This window comes from Hyla sarda, chromosome 1 (assembly GCF_029499605.1).
Source record: "Hyla sarda isolate aHylSar1 chromosome 1, aHylSar1.hap1, whole genome shotgun sequence".
NCBI lineage: Eukaryota > Metazoa > Chordata > Amphibia > Anura > Hylidae > Hyla > Hyla sarda.
This window is the reverse complement of record NC_079189.1, coordinates 411,363,826-411,387,572: the sequence shown is the minus strand read 5'-3', so window position 1 is coordinate 411,387,572 and position 23,747 is coordinate 411,363,826. Positions and strand designations below refer to the sequence as shown.

At 43.2% G+C, this 23,747-nt stretch overlaps 1 protein-coding gene across 5 annotated transcripts in view; it reads right to left on the bottom strand.

Moving 5' to 3' along the window:
* The window catches only part of RHBDD3 (rhomboid domain containing 3), a 43,401-nt gene that overhangs the window by 18,482 nt on the left and 1,172 nt on the right, over positions 1 to 23,747 (bottom strand). For 3 of the 5 annotated variants that reach the window (XM_056528728.1, XM_056528726.1, XM_056528725.1), the window contains exons 2-4: positions 16,346 to 16,483; positions 12,976 to 13,026; positions 6,600 to 6,983 (exon numbers count right to left, since the gene is read on the bottom strand). In XM_056528728.1, coding sequence (XP_056384703.1) covers positions 6,600 to 6,983; positions 12,976 to 13,026; positions 16,346 to 16,481 — 571 coding nt within the window. In that variant the 5' untranslated portion in view covers positions 16,482 to 16,483. Of the gene's footprint in view, positions 1 to 6,599; positions 6,984 to 12,975; positions 13,027 to 16,345; positions 16,484 to 17,421; positions 17,551 to 23,747 lie in introns of all 5 variants that reach the window. The other 2 variants (XM_056528727.1, XM_056528729.1) reach the window with 2 other exon arrangements.

Genomic DNA, 23,747 nt, shown 5'->3' with positions numbered 1-23,747 from the left:
GTATCCTGCAATTGCAAGAGGGAGAGGGCTTGTTTTAACCGTTTGATGGCAGAGTACAAAATAGAAGAGCGACCAGAGGAGTTATCTAAAGTGGGATCTAGAGTGAGGTTGAAGTCACCACATTGAATTACTGAGCACTTGAGCAGTGGGAGGACCATGTCCGTAAAAGTTCAATAAGTAAGAGATCTGGTTGAGGTTGGGAACATAGACATTCATGATCCCCCACTAAGAGGGTGAGGACAATGTACCAGGCAGAGGGATCAATTGTGCAATCCAGAACCTGATGAGGCAGGGATTTGTGAATGGCAATCGTAACCCCACAAGACCTGGATTGTGAATTATTGGCTCAGAACCATGTCGTGTAGTGCAGGTGTTTAAGGGAGGGTTCGTGTCCTACCTTGAAGTGGGTTTCCTGAAAGCAGATCAGGTGCACCTTCTGCTTGTGGAAGTGATGAAGCACTTAAGATAGTTTCTCAGGTGAATTGAGGCCTTTAGCCTTAGTTAAAGGTGGCAATCTTGAGGTCGGCCATATTATTACAGAAGGAAAAAAAAAAGGGCACAGTTAGTATGAGATGATCAGGGCAAGAAAAAAAGGTTAAGGGCAACAAAGTATAGACAATCAGTAGACAATCATGTAGCAGAGGCCCGAGCCCTTCCAGCACCCCTGGGCATGGAGGTAGGCACATCAGATCCCTGAGGCAAAGTGATGAAGGGACCTAGTCTTCTGGGGCCCTGTGAATGGGAGCCCGATCTTGGAAACTTGGCAGGAGGGGGGGCCGATCCCAGCAGAGGACGATTAGCCGAGAATGATAACAACATCGGCCAGTCCGGTAGGGTAACATCCGGAAGCTCCGGATCCTGAAGAAAGCCCGGCAGGTCATCAGGGGATCATAAGGAATGAGTCCATCCGTTCAGTCGAACCATGAGGGAGAAGGGGAATCCTCATCGGTATTGGATGCCCCTCTCCTGAAGAGCAAACAGAAGAGGTTTCAGCCCGCTGCGCCAATGTATGGCGAGAAAGGTCTGGGTAAAGTTGAATGGGAATGTCTTTAAACAAAATCTGTTGGTGGCGCCTAGCACTGCGTAGGATGTCCCCCTTCAGGGCATAAAAAATGGATTTGACAAATTACGTTGCGGCGGTGAAGGTCATCTGCACTAGGTGGTCGCAACGCTCGGTGGGCCCTGTCCATTTCAATATAAGCATCCGGTGGACGGTCCAGGAGGTTGTTGAAGAAAAAAGTGAGAGCATCGCATAGTTCCCCAGGGGACACAGCTTCAGAAAGACCCCAGATACGGTTGTTATTCCTGCAACTGCAGTTTTCAATACCATCCACATGCTGCTGCAGGGAGAATAGCTGTTCCGTTCCATGTGATTGCTGATCTTAATCCTTTCAGTACTTATGAGCTGCTGAAGTTGAGTTGTTCTTTACTCTCAAAGTGCTCTCTGATGACACGTGTCTCGGGAACCGCCCAGTTTAGAAGCAAATCTCCAGTTCCCGAGACAAGCAGAGATGTCAGCAGAGAGCACTGTTGCCAGACAGAAAACAACAACTCAACTTCAACAGCTGATAATTATTGAAAGGATTAAGATTTTTTAATGGAAGTAATTTACAAATCTGTTTAACTTTCTGGAGCTAGTTGATAAAAAAAAAAAATAAATTAATAATTTTTTTCCTGGAATACCCCTTTAACCCCTTAACCCCTTAAGGACTCAGCCCATTTTGGCCTTAAGGACTCAGACAATTTAATTTTTACGTTTTCATTTTTTCCTCCTCGCCTTCTAAAAATCATAACTCTTTTATATTTTCATCCACAGACTAGTATGAGGGCTTGTTTTTTGTGCGACCAGTTGTCCTTTGTAATGACATAACTCATTATATCATAAAATGTATGGCGCAACCAAAAAACACTATTTTTGTGGGGAAATTCAAACGAAAAACGCAATTTTGCTAATTTTGGAAGGTTTCGTTTTCACGCCGTACAATTTATGGTAAAAATGACGTGTGTTCTTTATTCTGAGGGTCAATACGATTAAAATGATACCCATTATTACAAACTTTTCTATTATTGTTACGCTTAAAAAAAAATCACAAACTTTTTAACCAAATTAGTACGTTTATAATCCCTTTATTTTGATGACCTCTAACTTTTTTATTTTTCCGTATAAGCGGCGGTATGGGGGCTCATTTTTTGCGCCATGATCTGTACTTTTGTTTGATACCACATTTTCATATAAAAAACTTTTAATACATTTTTAATAATTTTTTTTAATAAAATGTATTAAAAAAGTAGCAATTTTGGACTTTTTTTTTTTTCGTTCACGCGGTTCACCGTACGGGATCATTAACATTTTATTTTAATAGTTTGGACATTTACGCACGCGGCGATACCAAATATGTCTATAAAATTTATTTACGCTTTTTGGGGGTAAAATAGGAAAAAAACGGACGTTTTACTTTTTTATTGGGGGAGGGGATTTTTCACTTTTTTTTTTAACTTTTACTTTTACATTTTTTTTTTACACTTGAATAGTCCCCATAGGGGACTATTCATAGCAATACCATCATTGCTAATACTGATCTGTTCTATGTATAGGACATAGAACAGATCAGTATTATCGGTCATCTTCTGCTCTGGTCTGCTCGATCACAGACCAGAGCAGGAGACGCTGGGAGCCGGACGGAGGAAGGTGAGGGGACCTCCGTGCGGCGTTCTGAATGATTGGATCCCCGCAGCAGCGCTGCGGGCGATCCGATCATTCATTCAAATCGCGCACTGCCGCAGATGCCAGGATCTGTATTGATCCCGGCACCTGAGGGGTTAATGGCGGACGCCCGCAAGATCGCGGGCGTCGGCCATTGCCGGCGGGTCCCTGGCTGCGATCAGCAGCCGGGATCAGCCGCGCATGACACGGGCATCGCTCCGATGCCCGCGGTTATGCACAGGACGTAAATGTACGTCCTGGTGCGTTAAGTACCACCGCACCAGGACGTACATTTACGTCCTGCGTCCTTAAGGGGTTAAGGACGCAGCCCTTTTTCACCTTAAGGACTGAGCCCTTTTTCGCAATTCTGACCACCGTCGCTTTACACATTAATAACTCTAAAACGCTTTTACAAAATATTACAAAAATTATTTTTATTCACAAATACAATATGTCCACTTTATGTTGGCATCATAAAATGGACATATTTTTACTTTTTGAAAAAATTAGAGGGCCTCAAAGTACAGCAGCAATTTTCAAAAATGTCATGAAAATTGCAAAATCTGAAGGGACAGATGTTACAGAACTACAACTCCCAGCATGCCTGGGCAGTCTAGGCATGCTGAGAATTGTAGTTTGGCAACATCTGGAGGGCTACCGTTTGGGCACCACTGTAACAGTGGTCTCCAAACTGTGACCCTCCAGATGTTGCAAAACTTCCACTCCCAGCATGCCTAGACAGCCTTTGGCTGTCTGGGCATGCTGGGAGTTGCCGTTACGCCCCACGTCCTTAAGGACTCGGGATGCAGGGCGTATGCATACGCCCGGCGTCCTGAAGAGGTTAATGGGGTAATATTTGGTTGCACACCCTTTGGAAAAAATAACTGAAATCAGTCCCTTCCTATAACCATCAATAAGTACAGTGCGACCCAAAATCCGATGGTAATCCTCAGATTTCATGATATCTTGCGCACATTCAAGGCACCCAGTGCCAGAGGCAGCAAAGCAACCCCAAAACATCATTGACCCTCCACCATATTTCACTGTAGGTAATGTGTTCTTTTCTTTGTAGGCCTCATTCCATTTTTGTTAAATAGTAGAATCATGTGCTTTACCAAAAAGCTCTATCTTGGTCTCATCTGTCCACAAGACGTTTTCCCAGAAGGATTTTGGCTTACTCAAGTTCATTTTGGCAAAATGAAGTCTTGCTTTTTTATGTCTCTGTATCAGCAGTGGGGTTCTCCTGGGACTCCTGCCATAGCGTTTCATTTCATTTAAAAGTCAACAGAGAGATTGCGCTGACACTGAGCCTGCAGGACAGCTTGAATATCTTTGGAACTTGTTTGGGGCTGCTTATCCACCATCCGGACTATCCTGCATTGACACCTTTCATCAATTTTTCTCTTCTGTCCACGCCGAGGGAGATTAGCTACAGTGCCATGGGTTGCAAACTTCTTGATAATGTTGCGCACTGTGGATAAAGGCAAATCTAGATCTCTGGAGATGGACTTTTTCCACTTTTGGTTTGGTTACAATTTTGGTTCTCAAGTCCTCAGACAGTTCTCTTCTCCTCTTTCTTATGTCCATGCTTAATGTGGCACACACAGACACACAATGCAAAGACTAAGTGAACTTCTCTCCTTTTTATCTGCTTTCAGGTGTGATTTTTATATTTCCCACACCTATTACTTGCCCCAGGTGAGTTTAAAGGAGCATCACATGCTTGAAACAATCTTATTTTTCCACAATTTTGAAAGGGTGCCAATAATTTTATCCAGCCCATTTTTGGAGTTTGGTGTGACAATATGTGCAATTTGCTTTTTTTCCACCCTTATTTGGTTTAGTTCCAATACACACAAAGGGAATAAACAGGTGTATAGCAAAACAAGTTACTGCAATCCTTTACTGTGTGAAATACTACATTTTCTTGAAAAATGTCAGGGGTGCCAACATTTACGGCCTTGACTGTAGTCTTATCAGCCATAAAATTAAAACCACTGACAGGTGAAGTGAATAACATTAGTTATCTTGTGACAATAGCACCTGCAATGGGGTGGGATATATTAGGCAGCAAGTAAACGGTGAGTTCTTGAAGTTTATGTGTTGGAAGGAGAAAAAACATACAAAGGATCTAAGCAACCTAAATTGTGATAGCTAGATGACTCATTGAGAGCATCTCTAAGATTGCAAGTCTTGAGGGGTGTTCCTGATAATCAGTGGTTAGTTCCTACCAAAATACCAAAAGTGGTCTAAGGAAAGACAACCGGTAAACTGTTGACAGCATCAAGGTGTCCAAGTGTTGGGCCAGCCAGTCTGGTCTAAACGCACAAAATATAGCACACTTCCTTTGCAGTTTTCTTTCCTTTTGAGTCCAGCGCTGGTGCTCCCTACTGCCTCTGTATACTTTTCTTGATGTTTCGCTCTCCTGGCACTGGGTTGCAATCACACTGCAGTCTTTGGTATTGGCCTGAACACAATATATTACAGCTTGCTGCATATGGGGCTGTGTAGTTGCAGCCCAATCAGAATGTTCATACTGACCCCTGTACTATGCTTAAAGCAGCTACAATGGTTATATTAAGCAATGGAAATTGGTGGTCTGGTCTCTAGAATCACATTTTCTTTTACATCATGTGGACAGCCGGGGCATGTGCGTTGTTTACCCAGGGAAACTCTTGTCTCTGGCATTCTATGTGGCTATACAGCAAGTTACAGGACACAGAGGCCCTCATTTACTAAGAAAATCGGGTTGTAAGTCTATCTTGCTTTCTTACCCGACTGCTTTTTTCCCCTGGTATTTATGATTATGTCGCATCCTGTTTGTCGCACGTGGGTTTTGTTGGTTTTGGTTTCCAACTCCTCTGAGCTGTCGGGAAAAAATCCACAACAATACAACAAATTCGGGTTGGAAACCTTAATAAATACGTGGGAAAGCGCAGAAATGTCGGGTAACGCCCCTTTTTCGGGTTTGGGAGAATCCACATCGGGTCCGTCGGGAAAAAATGTCGCATGGTGTCGCAGACTGGCGCACGATGTCTGCGACATGGCGCAGACAAAGATGCGCCAAAAAAAAACGACAAAAGAGGTCGGGTTTAGAATAGTAAATGAGGGCCAGAATGTTCTGATACCTTACTACCAGTGTCAGAATTTTTTAGCTATTTGTGCTATAGTAGCTCTTCTGTTGGACCGGACAAGACAGCTTAGCCTTAGCTCCCCATGAACATCAATGAGCCTTGGGAACCCATAAACCTGTTGTTAGTTCACCAGTTTTCCTTTCTTGGGCTATGCTTGGTTGGTGCTTATCACTTACTGCATAGTAAGAACCATCTACAAGACCAACAGTTTTTAGGTGCTCTGACTTAGCAGTTCAGCCATTACAATTTGGCCTTTCTGAAAGTCATTCATGCATCAACTAACTGTTCACTTGTTGCTTAATAGATACCACACCTTGACAGGTACCAAAGTCATGAGATTTTAATAATTCACTTCACCTGTAAGTATTTCAATGTTATGGTGGCTCAGTTTAAAGATTTTTTTTTTTTTTTTTTATAACTGAACAATTCTGTCACATATATTGACTTTGCAATAAAATTTACCTTTCTGTAAATCCTGGATTACATTTTTCTGGTTCTCTTTACAAGTAGCCCAAGATCCCTTGAGAGTTCAGACAGCCGAGCTCCTAGCTATGCAGTTGCCAGGAGCTCAAAGCTGAGTGTCACCTCACAGATTATATAAAGATACACATCTATCAGAGGAGGCCGGGCACGTATATACCTGGGCACGTATATACCTATAGATGGTATACATGGTACTAATATTTGTAGTTAAGAGTCAGTGCATGAGAATATACAGTATAGTGTATTACAGTCTTTATGAATTTCACTTGAAAGGATACTAGCCAGTCCACTAAGTATTCCACAGATATTAAATAAAAGACAAGATTCAGGAAAAAGTAACTGAGTGATTATGAGGATTCCATATGGTAACATAAAACACATTTTTTTGCCAAGTCTCCATTTGACAGCTTTGTGCTTAGCTACCAATAGTGATAACTGGGTGGAGAGGTATCCTGAAGCAGGGACTGCAGGCACAGGCAGAAGGGAGGATATCAGCAGGTAGAGAATGGCAGAGCACACTGTGCCCAGACATGACAACTGCAGGAAGTATAAAGTGCCAAGACATTCCTCCATCCTCCAGAACAGAAGAGGGAAGAGAAGCAATGATAATAAAATCAGCTGGTTGTCGGTGGCACAGAGCACGTGGGTGAAAATTCGATGCCCTGAAAACAAACAGATAAAACCTCCATAAAGTATCAGTATATACATACAGGGGGGAATTTATAATTAGTGGTAGAAGCTTTTTCTTTTCTATATGTTGTGCAAATTCTTGCAGTGAGTTATTTTGCGTCTTTTTTGTGCATTTTTTTTTAAAGGAGTAGTCCAATGGTGAAAAATTCTATACAGTTAGCAACAGTTTAAAAAGTTATATAACTTTGTAATATACTCACATAACCCATCTGGAACGGAAAGTACCTTTTTCAGTGATTTCTCTCTAGACAGGAAGCGCTGCATAATCCAGCATCTCGACCTACACTTCTTCTACAGCCGCAGCCATTTTGTGGTCAGCTCGTCATTCCTTTCCTTACAGCTGCCAGCCCTGTGCACGGTGTCGCCCGGCCCATAGTTTGAATATTCATTCATTCATATCCTCCCCTGTACAGCTCCTCTCCTCCGCCGTGCAGTGATTGGCACCTAAGCTAGAGCGGGGAGGAGCAAGGGCAGAGCCCGAGGTCCGCACGTCTGCAGGAGATAATTAAGCCACGCCCCCTCATCCCCCCTCCCCGAGGATGGAGAGCGCTGCTCTGTATAATACAAGAAGACAGGGGGAGAATGAGGACGTACACAGCTCCTCCCTCCCCTGCTCTGTCTACATAGGACCTCACTTATCACGGGGAGGATTCAAGTTTGCACGGGGGAAAAACAGAGCAGCCATGGGTTTGATTTTTTAACCGCAGAAGACAGTGCAGGGGGAGAATGAGGACGTGCACAGCTCCTCCCCTCCCCCAGCTCTGTCTACACAGGACCTAACTTATCACGGGGAGGTTTCAAGTTTGCACGGGGGGAGGGGAGGGAGAGAGGACGTGTGTGAAGGAGACATAATACAGGGCTGGGGATGTATGGACTGCAGGGGAATAAATATCATACTGGGGATGATTTCTATGTGTGTGGGGGGGCTCCTGAATGACATGCTGGGAGTTGTAGTCCCTGTTATGTGTGTGTATGCTAGTGTTTCCAAACCAGTGTGCCTCCAGCTGTTGCAAAACTACAACTCCCAGCATGCCCTGACAGACTTTGGGCATGCTGGGAGTTGTAGATTTGCAACAGCTGGAGGCACACTGGTTGGGAAACACTGTGCTAGCCTATTCAGCATACACATCATGTTACACCAGTGTTTCCCAACCAGTGTGGCTCCAGCTTTTGCAAAACTACAACTCCTAGCATGCCCAAAGATTGTCAGGGCATGCTGGGAGTTGTAGTTTTGCAACAGCTGGAGGCACACTGGTTTGGAAACACTAACATACACACACATAACAGGGACTACAACTCCCAGCATGTCATTCAGGAGTCCCCCCTCACACATAGAAATCATCCCCAGTATGATATTTATTCCCTGTAGTCTATACACCACCAGCCCCTGCAGTGTAATATGTCTCCTCACATATAGAAATCATCCCCAGCCCCTGCAGTGTAATATGTCTCCTCACATAAAGAAATCATCCCCAGTCCGTGCAGTGCAGTATGTCTCCTCACACATTTAATCATTATGGAGGTGAGGAGCTGTGGACCTCCTGTCCTGTCTCCCCCCCCCCCCAGTGCTTTCCCCGTACAAACTTGAAACCTCCCCATGATAAATTAGGTCCTGTGTAAACAGAGCTGGGGGAGGGAAGGAGCTGTGTACGTCCTCATTCAGGCTCAAGCAGGAGTGCTGTGATTGGTTCAATATGTGAGTGCTGTGATTGGTTCAAAATGTGAGTGCTGCTGTGATTGGTGAGCAATAAGAAGGGCAGAGATTTTGCACAGTAGGGCGTGATATGGGCAGGCTTTGGGGGTGTACATTATGTTACAGACTTGAAAGGAAGTAATTTTTTTATTTTTTATACGCTGTCATTATTCACAATCCACGCTGCCGGGAGACGGGAGCTCTAATTGGTGAATAGCTATTGACCAATCAGGGGGACACATTTCATAATCCCCGCCACCAGGAGACGGGAGCTCTGATTGGTGAATAGCTATACAGGAGCCAGCGGGGAGAGCAGTGAAGCCACATGTGCCGCTTGCTTGTTAAATTAATAAATGCGGATTGCAGCGGGTCTCTGGAGAATGACCTGCTGCGATCTGCACCTCAGCCCCTGGACTATAACTCCCATCATGGATGGAGTCTGTCCATGCTGGGAATAGTAGTCCTAAAAGAGTCCCGCAGCCGGGGGATGTGCAAGTGACATCCCTCAGTGCTGCGGTACTAAAACTATTCCCATCATGGGGCAGACTCTGTCCCATGATAAGAGAAGTAGTCCTAGGGTAGAGAGATAGATCGAAACGGGGTCTTACTCCTGAAGCCCCTGTGACCTTTACTGCTCCGCCCCCTAGTGATGATGTCATTAGGGGCGGAGCTACACAGTCCAGGCCTGACTCACACATTTTGCATAATGGGAACAGAGCCTTTCTGGCAATGTATTTCCAAACAGGGAGACTCTTAGCTGTTGCTTAACTAGAGCCCCCCATGATGGGAGTTGTAGTTTAGCAACAATTGGAGGCTTCCTGTTTAGGAACATGCTGCATTATGTGTGCTCTCCCCAGGGGAGAGCGCAAAAAATGTACAAATCTATATTTCTTGTTTTTCATTTCAGATACGTGAGGACTACGTCAGACTGCGATGATGACCAGCGGTTTTTGAATTTCAACAAAATGGTTAACGAGGGCTGTGGGGGAGTGTTTTTTTTAAATAAAACATTTTTTTCAATGTGTTGTGTTTTTGTTTTGCACCCTGTATATGCTATACACCTCACCTCCTTACACTCTGTGGACAAGGCGCTCTGCATCTGAACCATGGAGTGGTACCCTGAAGGCAGTGAAAAAAATGCCACAGGGTACAAAAATGACTGTTTCCACACACCATCAAAAACGTGATTGTGTGTATGCAGCAGAGCTGAGTCTGTGATTGTGTATATGCAGCAGAGCTGAGTGTGTGATTGTGTGCATGCAGCAGAGCTGAGTGATCATGTGTATGCAGCAGAGCTGAGTGAGTTATCATGTGTATGCAGCAGAGCTGAGTTGGTGATTGTGTGTATGCAGCAGAGCTGAGTGTGTGCTTGGTCATGCATACACATAATAACACATTCAGATCTGCTCCATACACATTCCGCACACTAATTTCTGCTACATGTACATGATCACACACAGTGTATACCAACCAGGGTGCCTCCAGCTTGTGCAAAACTGCAACTTCCAGTATGCCAAGTTTTGCAACACTTTGAGGCATTCTCATTGGTAAACACTGATATAGCGGTAAGGGGACAGATTGTTTAGCAAAATTACAAATTTTTTAAATCCAGACATTGTAAATTTTGAGCAAGAGTGTAAATTAGACAAGCAGTGTAAAGGGGTAGATCTGTGTCTACAACAGACACCTAATGATAAATCTCCCCCACAGTGTCTATATATTTAATATATGACCCTGCTTCGGGTACACCAGTTGTCCTTTCTTGGATTACTTTTGGTAAGCAGTAACTACTGCACCCTGGAAAGACCTGCCGTTTTGAAGATCCCTATCCGATCTAAGTTGCCCAGATGCTTACGCTTACATATTTCTCCTGTTTCCAGTTAATCAACTTTACAAATTGACTCTTGCTGCCTAATATATCCCACTCCTTGACAGGTACCATTCTCAGAAGAGGATCAGTGTAAGTCACTTCACATGTCAGTGTTTTTAAAGGGGTTATCCAGCTTTTTGCTGAAATGCGTTTCCATCTGGGGAAGGGGAAAAATAGAAATAAACCTAGCCCTGGCCCACGACAGCTCCTGTACGGCTTCATCTTGTTACCCAATCTTCTGTCTTCTTTCTGTTTCCAAGACGAGCGCTTGGTGCAGGACCTACTCACTAAGCCAATTACTGGCCAAGACAGGACACACCTGTGGCCAGTGATTAGCTGAGTCGGAATACCCTGCACCAAGCATTGTCTCGGAAGCAGAAAGAAGACAAAGATTAGGGGAGCAGATGGACTCAAACGGGAGTTGGGGGGGGGGCAGCGGTGGACAAATACTTTGTAAGTACAGGGTTGTTTCTCAATTTTTTCCTTTCCCGAGCAGGATATAAATTTGATAAAAATGCTGGATAACCTTTTCAAAAGAAAACCATCACCAGTTTTATGCTGCCCAAATCACGGGCAGCATAAAACTCCTGCAAGCAGTGAGATGCTAGGACATGATAAATTACTCTGATACGCTCATGTGTTTCAGAGCAATCATACTATAAAAATGCTGCTGGGACCGGGGAAAGATGTGATGGGGCCGTCCTAGCAGCTGTTTACCGACTGGCCAGTCTAAGAAATATGTAATTCAGTGCTGGAGGGTGGAGAAAAGCCACTGGGACCCACCCCAACAGCTACTTACCTGTCTTAAACTATGATTACTCTGAAACGTTCAAGCGTATCAAAGTAAACATGATGTCCCGGAATCATGCTGCCTGTACCAGTTTTATGCTGCCCATGGATTAGGCAGCATAAAACTGATGACAGAATCCCCTGAAAGGAGTACTGCAGCCTTATACAACTGATCCCTTATCGGCAGAATATTGGCTAAGGGTCCGAACGTTGGGACCCTGTGCGATATCCTGTATGGGAGCTCTGCCACGTTTCTCCCCAAGCAGGAGGCATGCCAGCCTGCATGCAGCATGATGCCGTGGCCGACACGCGCCCTTCAGTTATCTCTATGGTAAAGGAGTAGATGCAGCATTTGTGCATCCCCGCCTCTCCCATAGAGCTCAATGGAGGGGGCATGTCTGTCAACCTCTTAGTGGGGTCGACGACACAAACATTAGCTGCACAGAGCCACATCAGTTCCGGGGCCCCATACAGGAGATTGCGGGGGGGGGGGTCTGACCGCTGGATAAGTTGTCTATGACTGCAGTACTCCTTTGAAGGGGTATTCCAGGCAAAAACTTTTTTTTATATATAAACTGGCTCCGGAAAGTTAAACAGATTTTTAAATTACTTCTATTAAAAAATCTTAATCCTTCCAATAGTTATTAGCTTCTGAAGTTGAGTTGCTGTTTTCTGTCTAACTGCTTTCTGATGACTCATGTCCCGGGAGCCATCATGCACAGCTCCCGTGACATGATATCATCATTGAGCAGTTAGACAGAAAACTTCAAAAGCTAATAACTATTGGAAGGATTAAGATTTTTTAATAGAAGTAATTTACAAATCTGTTTAACTTTCCGGAGCCAGTTGATATATAAAAAAAAGTTTTTGCCTGGAATACCCCTTTAATGTTATGGCTATGGTTATAGTTGTATAATATAACATATAATATATTAACATATAATATATATTAACATATAATATATTAAGATCTAAACCTGTGTTTGGTATTGATATTTTAAAAATAAAACTGACATAACCTAATTTCCATATGAATTCAAGAAATAATGTGCATTATTATTCGCTGCCACAATTAATATCCATAGATTCACTTCTCTGTTTCACTAGCATGCTTTCTTTGTTCTTGTTGTCATGGTATTTTTTCTATTTCTAAACAGGTTAGTTGGATGTACATACATAATGGGTCTATTCAACTGTGGAGTTTGTTTAGATGAAATGTCTGACCCTCTGTACTATCACCAACACAACACCTATACCATGGCACCTTCTCAGTGCCATTGGCCATACATAGGTGTCGCTTATTGCACCTGCCCCTTCAATAAATAGTCAGCATAGAAACTTTTATAATATTTGGCAGCAAAATTTGAAAAACACCATTCTAATTCTGAGATACATATAATAACATCACTCTGGTACTATATGTCTATTTCTGGGCATTTATGTTGAGGTTTTATTCATTTGCTTATTTATTTCGTTGTTGGAATTTTTATAATTGTTGCACTTCCTTTCCTCTGGGTAACACCTGTTTTTGGGCGGCACCGAGTTTAGGAAGTGGTCATACCTGGTATATGGTATATACGGTATATTAAAAAAGAAAATTTGTGCAGCTCACTTGGATATAGGTTACCCGAGGTTAAAGGTGATGTCTTCACCCAAGAAAGGCCTAATAAAAGAAATAAATGTATGAATAATTGATATTAATCAATTAAAAACCAGTCCCCTAGGGAATTGAATATAGAAAGAAAGAAAAAGGAGAGGTAGGATCCAATAAAAAATTTATTTTTTATTTTTAACTAGCTGAATACCCGGCGTTGCCCGGTTTTTCCTTCCTCATCCTTGTTGGGGAGGGAAATCAACAAAGGAGGAAGCTTTTGACTTCAAATCCCATCCCCATATATTGTTGTCATATCCCAACACCATATCCCCTCCTCATATCCCGTCCTCATACCCCGACCTCCTATTCTGTCCACCTATCCCGTCTTCGTATCCCGACCTCCTATCCCGACCTCCTATCCCATCCTCCTATCCCGTCCTCCTATCCCGACCTCCTATCCCGACCTCCTATCCCTACCTCCTATCCTGACCTCCTATCCTGACCTCCTATCCCGTCCTCCTAACCCCATCCTCCAATCTTGACCTCCTATCCCGAACTCCTATCTCAACCTCCTATCCCGTCCTCCTATCCCATCCTCCTATCTCGACCTCCTATCCCATCCTTCTATCCCGTCCTCCTATCTCGAACTCCTATCCCGTCCTCCTATCCCAACCTCCTATCCCGTCCTATCTCAACCCCCTATCCCGTCCTCCTATATCCACCTCTTATCCCGACCTCCTATCCTGACCTTCTATCTCAACCTCCTATCCCGTCCTCCTATCTCAACCTCCTATCCCGACCTCCTATCCAGTCCTCCTATCCCGTCCTCCTTTCCTGTCCTCCTATCTCCACCTCCTATCCCGTCCTCATATCTCCACCTCCTATCCCGTCCTCATATCCCGACCTCCTAACTCGACCTCCTATCCCGTCCTCCTATCTCGACCTCCTATCCCGACCTCCCATCCCGTCCTCATATCCCGACCTGTACTATGTGTATCAGGTATTGAAATATCTCCAGCCGTGCAGAAGTTATGTGAGAACATACATTTCCCATTGATCTGCATGGGACTTTAAACAAAAACCCCGACCCTCACAAATGGGGGTAGTTAAGGGTTAAATTAACTATCCTATATTTTACGTGGACATATAAGTAACATGTGACCAAGTATTATGGAAATATCTCCAGCCGTTTGAAAGTTATGAAGTAACATATATTTTCCATAGACTTGTATAGGACTTTAAACATAAACCCCTCCCCTGGCAAATGGGGGTGAGTAAGGGTTAAATCACCTATCCTATGTTTGTTGTTGACCTATAAGTAACATGTGTGCCAAGTTTCATGTTAATATCTTTAGCCGTTTGGAAGTTTTTGTGGAATATACATACACACACACACACATGTTGAGTTTTATATATATATAGATTAGGGGATGGTATATAAAATATATGTAAAATGTGGGGGCTTCCTGATACCTTAGCGGGGCCCAAGCATCAGGCACAGGAGCTTACAACAATAAAATAAAAGTAAATAAAAGATTAAAATAAATGTAACAATTATTAAAAAAATGTGGAATAAAAGAAGTATGTTAGTGCGAGAACATGTGTATACTGAAGCCAACTAGGTGAAAAAGCAATTTGCGTATAGAGGAAATGATACGTTAAAACATACAGTATATGTTCTCAGTTCTCTGTTAGAGTGTGTAGCGTTGTAGATAGAATGTATCCGAATGGATACACTGTAATAGTCACTGATATCGAATGTTTCCGTTATTGTAATAAACACTGTTATTGCATAAACACTAGAAGAAAGTTTTGGTGCATGGCACCGCTCACCAGTTTAAATCTTGTGGAAGTGCGGTTGGGCTGGCACGGAGGCGTCCGGGCACCCTCCTTTGAACCGGACGCCTCCGTGCCTGCCCGACCGCACTTCCTGGTGAGCGGTGCCGTGCACCAAAACTTTCCTCTAGTGTTTATGCATTTACAATAACGGAAACATTCGATATCAATGACTATTACAGTGTATCCATTCGGTTACATTCTATCTACAATGCTACACACTCTAACAGAAAACTGAGAACTTATACTGTATGTTTTAACGTATCATTTCCTCTATTCGCAAATTGCTTATTCACCTAGTTGGCTTCAGTATACACATGTTCTCACACTAACATACTTCTTTTATTCCACATTTTTTTTTATTTTTGTTACATTTATTTTCATCTTTTATTTACTTTTATTTTATTGTTGTAAGCTCCTGTGCCTGATGCTTGGGCCCCGCTAAGGTATCAGGAAGCCCCCACATTTTACATATATTTTATATACCATCCACTAATTAAAAATAAAAATAAAATTTTTTAATGCATCCTACCTCTCCTTTTTCTTTCTTTCTATATTCAATTCCCTAGAGGACTGGTTTTTAATTGATTAATATCAATTATTTGTAAATTTTTTATATGGTATATATAACTGGTCTTTCAAGAATAAGATGCCATGACTAAGACTTATTAATAAGTCGAAACGCGCTGGTGCGTTTCGTTAGTGTTCTTTTAACTTCCCTTCTTTTTGTATGCTGTATTTAGATTTTTAATCTGATATGAAATAAAATCGAATTTTTTTTACTCCGAGTTGGGAGCCGGAAATCCCATTCCTTTGTCTGCAATCAAATCACTGAGGACCCAGCCTCAGTGTTACGTTCTTGAGCTTCCACGAGGAGAGGTTGTGCTAGATGTTTGGACTTAAATAACAGTGAGTGAGCTGATCTAACTATTCCCTTTTAGATATACATGGAACCATGCTCCTGTTTAGCTGCTGACACATCCATTATAACCCCTTAACAGTCCATGTTTATTTATATCAGGGGGTGTTAAAGGGGTATGCAATACTATAGGATTGTACAGTAAATAGGGGGTGTTAAAGGGGTATGCAATACTATAGGATTGTACAGTAAATAGGGGGTGTTAAAGGGGTATGCAATACTATAGGATTGTACAGTAAATGCAAACCAATGATTACATATAATAGTCCCCTATGGGGACTTAAAAAAATAAAACATGGCTTTAAAATTACCGTATATAAAAGCCCCTTTCCTAATAAAAGTTAAATCACCCCCTTTTAACAATTAAAAAATAAATAAATACAAATAAACATATTGCTGTGTGTGAATTGTCCAAATTATTGAAATTTGATGATTTTTTATCACAACAAAATCTGGGCCACTGCCTTTTCCAATGGCAATCAGACTATTATGCAGCTTGTATATCTCTCTCTCTCTCTCTCTCTCTCTCTCTCTCTCTCTCACCTAGTATTGTATTCAAATGTAGACATATATTTTTTTTTTACATCATTGTTATAATTTTGTTGCATATCATAAGTCACTGAATTGTCTCACCTTCCCAAAATTCTTGTAAAGTTTCCAGATGTAGCACCAAGTCACTGCATGACAGAATAAGACTCCCAAGCACCAGCAAAAGCATCAGCAGTAGGCATCCTAGAGGTGGCCCTTTTCTAAGCACCAATTTCAGCATCTCTAAATAGTAAATAAGAACACATGGTAAATAAGAACACATGTGTACTGTAATTCATGCAATTCCTACATTGATTTGCAAACTGTAGTGTAAAAAGTAGACAAAAAAGCTAATCTTTATGGAATGTGTCATCACTGCTAACTATGCTGCGGCACAAATGTTTCTAGTGAAATGTAAGTAGAGCATCATCATTGCATAATAACACGTATCAGTATACCGGTGTGGCCCCTCCCCCCCACAGGAATTAATGAATTATCAGCCCAGCGCTGTGCTGTCCCCACATCGGGGGAACTAAGCATTTGTGACCCGTGAGCACTGTTCTGCTCCCCCCCCCCCCCCCAAATTAATCATCAGCCCTGCGCTGCGCTGTCCCCATCGGGGTACTACTCACATATGTCACCCACAAGCGCTGCCCTCCTCGTCCTCCCGTTAGTTGCGGGCCGCCTGCGCTGGCTGGAACTGTGTACTGTAAGCTGTATCCCTATGCTGTATCCCTATGAGGCCGTCAGCCAATCACCGACCGCAGTGATGTTCCGCCTCGGCCGGTTATAGGCTGACGGACACATAGGGATACAGCATATTGATACAGCTTACAGTACACAGTTTCAACCAGCGCAGGCGGCCCGCAACTAACAGGAGGACGTGGAGGGCAGCGCTTGCGGGTGACATATGTGAGTAGTACCCTGATGGGGACAGCGCAGTGCTGGGCTGATGATTAATTTGGGGGGGGGGAGCAGAACAGCGCTCGCGGGTCACCTGATTTAAGGGGAGGGGGGAGAAATACCGTTATATACCGTGGAACCACCATTAGTTACATAAATACCATGATACACATATTTGGTCATACCGCCCAGCCCTACATTAACCTTTCCAATATATTTCAGAAGAAAAATGTATTTGCTTTTTATAGAAATCGTGGCTTTTAAAAAACACCCCGTACCATCCAGAACACAATCCTATCTGGCTGCAGCAGCATCATCTTTGTCCAAGCTGAAGCACAGGCATGGATAAAGTCTGGTAAGTAAGGGCAGGACTAGCACTCCTCTGTGCTCACTCCTGTCCTATCAGACTGCAGCATAAAAATAAAGAGGAGGGGGTTACAGAGCATCCTACAGTGATTGGATGGAGAGACCCAGCACTTAGGAAGGAAGATGACAGTGAGGGACAACCCCTCTCCAAAGCACAGAATGACAAAGCAGGACAGCAACAGATAGAAGGTAATTGTGAGAAATATAGGTGATAGATTATTTGCACTAGAATATAGGCAAACACTGAGAAAAGCGCACACCACAATACTTAATCATACAATTGGAATATTTTATTGCACAAATTACTTACAAAATATATCTAAATACAAAAAACATCTAAAATCACTAAAAACTGCTCACTAGGAGCATGACACAGCCCTGGAGTGGGGCCATGAAAAGTGACCTGTTCAAATAATGAACTAAAATACCTACCATCAGTATGGTAACAATACTGCACGTATGACTCTATGCCCAAGACAGTGAGCTATATGCTTGTTGATAAATCAATAATACAATACCATATCCAATCAATGCAGAGTAGTGTCCAGAGCATGGAGGAGATACCAGGAGACAGGCCAGTACATCAGGAGACGTGGAGGAGACTGTAGGAGGGCAACAACCCAGCAGCAGGACCGCTACCTCCGCCTTTGTGCAAGCAGGAGCAGGAGGAGCACTGCCAGAGCCCTGCAAAATGACCTCCAGCAGGCCACAAATGTGCATCTGTCCACTCAAACAGTCAGAAACAGACTCCATGAGGGTGGTATGAGGGCCCGACATCCACAGGTGGGGGTTGTGCTTACAGCCAAACACTGTGCAGGACGTTTGGCATTTGCCAGAGAACACTAAGAATGGCATATTCGCCACTGGCGGCCTGTGCTCTTCACAGATGAAAGCAGGTTCACACTGAGAACATGTGACAGATGTGACAAAGTCAGAAGACGCCGTGGAGAACGTTCTGCTGCCTGCAACATACTCCAGCATGACCGCTTTGGCGATGGGTCAGTAATGGTGTGGGTGGCATTTCTTTGAGGGGCCGCACAGCCCTCCATGTGCTTGCCAGAGGTAGCCTGACTGCCATTAGGTGCCAAGATGAAATCCTTAGACCCCTTGTGAGACCATATGCTGGTGGGGTTGGCCCTCGGTTCCTCCTAATGCAAGACAATGCTAGACCTCGTGTGGCTGGAGTGTGTCAGCAGTTCCCGCAAGAGGAAGGCATTGATGCTATGGACTGGCCTGCCTGTTCCCCAGACCTAAATCCGATTGAGCACATCTGGGACATCATATCTCGCTCCATCCACCAACACCACGTTGGACCACAGACTGTCCAGGAGTTGGCGGATGCTGTAGTCCTGGTCTGGGAGGACATCCCTCAGGAGACCATCCGCCACCTCATCAGGAGCATGCCCAGGCGTTGTAGGGAGGTCATATGCTGCACGCGGAGGCCACACACACTACTGAGCCTCATTTTGACTTGTTTTAAGGACATTACATCAAGATTGCGTCAGCCTGTAGTGTGGTTTTCCAGTTTGATTTTGAGTGTGACTCCATATCCAGACCTCCATGGGTTGATAAATTTGATTTCCATTGATAATTTGTGTATGATTTTGTTGTCAGCACATTCAACTATGTAAAGATGAAAGTATTTAATATGATTAGTTCATTCATTCAGATCTAGGATGTGTTATCTTAGTGTTCCCTTTATTTTTTTGAGCAGTGTACATGTAGCTTTGATAAAGCTAGTCTTACTGGCGAAACGTCAGGGCAGGCATCTGATTTTTAATGCAGTGAGTGTACTCATATTGACTGTTAGAGAGAAGCTCTGCTACAAACAATAACTAAACAGTGGATAAAAGCAGGAGAGGAGCGTGACCTCTAAATAGTCATACAATAGCACAACTTTGTGGGCTTTGAAGTTATTGGAGACAATAAACTGACTGATCATCTAAACCTCACAGTGTGTGTAGCAGGGAATTTCCCATTCCCATGTACTAATACAATTTAGTTTTAGGGGTAGGTCTTTAGTTTTGGGTGTGGCTCCCCAGTAGGGGTGCCCCCCCCTCCCCCAGGGGATTGGTGAATTTGCAGCTGATACAAACACACCCTCTCCATCTTCATCTCTATGGGAGAGTCGGAGACACAGTGGAGAACAATGAAAATGGGCTTGTTTGTACCAGCTGACCTGCTGTGTGCAAAACATCACACACAGCAGCTCAGCAGGGGTCGAGTCGGGCCCCAAACGGGAGATTGCAGAAATTGCTTAGCAATAGACATCTTCTTTAAATTCACACTCCTCTGACTGAATTCCTGAGTTATCAGACAATCTATAAACCCTCATATCTCAGGAATGGGATTGAGTTTTATGAAACTGTAAATAGTTGTGTGATCAGGAAATCCTAAACTATTTAATGGTACAAGCAAGTCGAACCAGCTCCACCCCAGGCTTCAGCGCACGGACTTGCCCACAGGAGAAATGATCAGGGCATGCCGCAATTGCTCGCTCGATGAGGATTTTTCGAGCGAAGTGGTTGCTATTAGCAACAGACTCAAGCAACACGGCTACCCTGAATGGACTATTAAAAAGGCGCACAATATTGCTATTAGAAAGGGTCATTGTGATCTAATAAAAGAAAATACCCATAGAAAGAAAATTCATAGCCTTAGTTCACCTGTGGTCTTTTCTACTCAATACAGTACTGAGTTTAAAGTAATCAGCAACATCATTAAAAAGAATATGCCGATTATACATACAGATCCTGAGTTTCGGACGGCATTGAAGGGGGGCATTAGGTGTGTATCCAGGAGAGCCCCAACTTTGGGCCAGACTTTATCCCCCAGCCTCTTCTCTACCTCTCCGAAAAAAGCCTCTACTTGGCTTAATTGCCAAGGTACATACAAATGTGGATCTAGAAAGTGTATGTGCTGTAATTACATGAACAATTCAGTGTCATTTACATCTACAAGCAATAATAAAATATTTAATATCAGACAATACATCAATTGCAACACAGCTGGAGTTGTATATCTATTTACGTGCCGTGCCTGCAGTGTGCAATATGTGGGTTGCACTATCAACCCACTAAAAATTAGAGTACGAAAACATCAGATATTGCACATTTCCAGGCACGACACGTATCAATGGTCAGCAAGCATTGTGCTGAGGTACATGGTGGAAATACCTCTAGTCTGGTGGTACAAGGTATTGAGAGGGTGGACAAACCACTGAGAGGTGGAAACCTGAGACAGAAGGTGTTGGATCGTGAAATATACTGGATTCTCACCCTTGAGACTAGGATACCGCTAGGTCTGAACAGGAGACTGGATACGATCTTGCACTATTGAATGAGTTGGTTGTAATGACCGTGGCACTATGATAATCCGAATATTACTATGTATGTCTTAGTTGCTTTACGTTTTCCAGTCACCTGTTCAGTATCCTTTTTCATATTTACATAGGTGCACAATAATGATTATAATAACCTTTTTTGTAATCTGTTTTTGTCATGAGATTTGACAAACTGCATTTCTTGCTCTGGTAAAATAACCGTTCTCCCAGTTCAGCATTGTGATTCTTCAGGTCCTAGTGCTAGTTGTGTATTACCGTTGGATATATTCTTAAAAGGATGGAGTCCGGTTCTCTAGGTTTTGAACCAGACATATACAACTAGTGCATAAGATTTATTTTAACAATGTTTCAATTTTTATATAATGAATTTTGTTATAAGTGTGATGAAATAAAGATATGATACGTACGTTTTAACATTGTTTGTAATTATATGTGCAGATGGGATGTCACATGATTCGGGGCTTAGCCCCGCCCAGGACACTACCACCCTGCATATATAAACGATCTAAGTGCTTGTAACATGTGTATGACTAAGGCCTTGCTGGCCGAAACGCATCACGTTACCTGAGTGTCCGATGTTTCCTATGGCAACTATGCAATAAAGCAGCTCAGTTTTACACGTGTGTGCGCTGGACATTCTTCTTCTTTTGCATAAACTATTTAATGAAATGCAATCTAATTTTCATTGATTTAGCCATAGGTTTTCTTTAAAGTGTACCTGTCAACAATTTTTTTTTATATAATGTAGATAATACCATTCTATGTATATTTGTAATATGCATTGGTTAAAAAATATGTACTGTAAATTTTTGTCCCAGCAGTTATTGTCTGTGTGTCTCAGTGAGGACTCCAAATACAGGAAGTGAGGGTGGACAAGCAGGGCTCTGTGCACTGAGGACAAGCAAGGCTCTGTACACTGAGGACAAGCAGGGCTCTGTACACTGAGGACAAGCAGGGCTCTGTACACTGAGGACAAGCAGGGCTCTGTACACTGAGGACAAGCAGGGCTCTGTACACTGAGGACAAGCAGGGCTCTGTACACTGAGGACAAGCAGGGCTCTGTACACTGAGGACAAGCAGGGCTCTGTACACTGAGGACAAGCAGGGCTCTGTACACTGAGGACAAGCAGGGCTCTGTACACTGAGGACAAGCAGGGCTCTGTACACTGAGGACAAGCAGCGCTCTGTGCAGTGAGGACAAGCAGGGCTCTGTACACTGAGGACAAGCAGGGCTCTGTGCACTGAGGACAAGCAAGGCTCTGTGCAGTGAGGCTCTGTGACATACTCCCGGCCCACACAGCAGGTTGATTGACTAATCGGGAGCCTGCACGGAGCCCTGCTTTTCCTGCCCTTACTTCCTGTATTTGGTTGAGACACACAGGCAATAGCTGCAAAGACAGCATTTTTTCACCCAAAAATATACACATTTTTTAACCAATGTATATTACAAATATGCACATCATGAGGGACATTTATCAATGTTTGCTTATGTATTCCTTTTTTTAGTAATTTTTTCCTTACTTTTTTTTGGCTTATGTGAGACGTATTTATCAACTGCTTTCAGCCTGTTGATAATTTTCTTTCACGTAAGCAATTTTTCCTTTTTTACTTTGGTAGTAGCTTTTTCTGCTCCATGTTTGAGCTGGAGTAAATTTAGTAAATTTTTAACGCTGTTGCGACTTTTTTTTGCGCAGTTGCGACTGTCGCAGTTAATAAATACCTGACTACCCGTAGTCCATTTTAAAATTATTACTACATAGTAAATTTTAGGAAAACTTGCTTTTCTCGCTTTCCAGTCAAAATGTCGCACGAAAAAGCGTGTAGTCGCAGTTGCGACAAATTTGCGACAATTATAGTAAAGAAAACCTGACTAAACCCCTTGATAAATGTCCATAAATGTTATTATCTACATTGTCTAAAGTTTACTTAAGTGGCACTTAAGCATGAAGGCTTCTGCTCCAACCACTCAAGGGATCACCTCCTCCCCTTTATTCTTGGGATCAGTGGGATCCCAGTGGTCAGGCCACTGTGATCAGATAGTTATCACCTATCTTGTGGAACCCCTTTAAAGGCATTTTCTGAACTTACAAAGTTATCCCTTATACATAGGATAGGGGATAACTATCTCGAGAGCGGGGACCTGAGACTCCAGGAGCAGCAGGTCATGCGTTCCCCCCTCCTTTCATTCTCTATGGGAGCTGCTGGACCGTACTACATTGCATACTGTATTATAGGAGCGACACTCTGTAGTACGAGACTCCGTTTTGACATGTGCATAAGGTCTAATTGCAACTGATTTATCAGAACTATGGGGGAGATTTATCAAAACCTGTCCAGAGGGAAAGTTGTTGAGTTGCCCATAGCAACCAATCAGATCATGTCTTTCACGGAGCGTTGTGACGTCAAGGCTCCGCCCCGTGTGACATCACGCTCCGCCCCCTCAATGCAAGCCTATGGGAGGGGGCGTGACGGCTGTCACGCCCCCTCCCATAGGCGAGTATTGAGGGGGTGGAGGGTGGCGTCACACAGGGCGGAGCCTTGACATCACAACTAGAAAGCTGTGTTCTTAGCCAAAACACAACCACAGGAAAAGGTGCAAATCTTTCCACTATGGTTTTTTTTCTCTGTCTTGGTTACACTCCTGGTTCTGGCTAAATATACTGACCAAAATGAGGGCTGTAAAGGAAAATTATGAGCGCATATTTTGGTGGAGAGGGTTAAAGGGAAAAAAAAGTTGCAGAAAAAAGTCGCAAAGTAGGAACCATACAGACTGGTGCACTGAAGTGAGATTTCTAAAAAATGTATACTAATTCTTATTTATCACGTCATGCCACCATTTAAGAACACATTAACACCACACAAATTATAGGTGTAGACATTTGTGTGGTGGTGTGG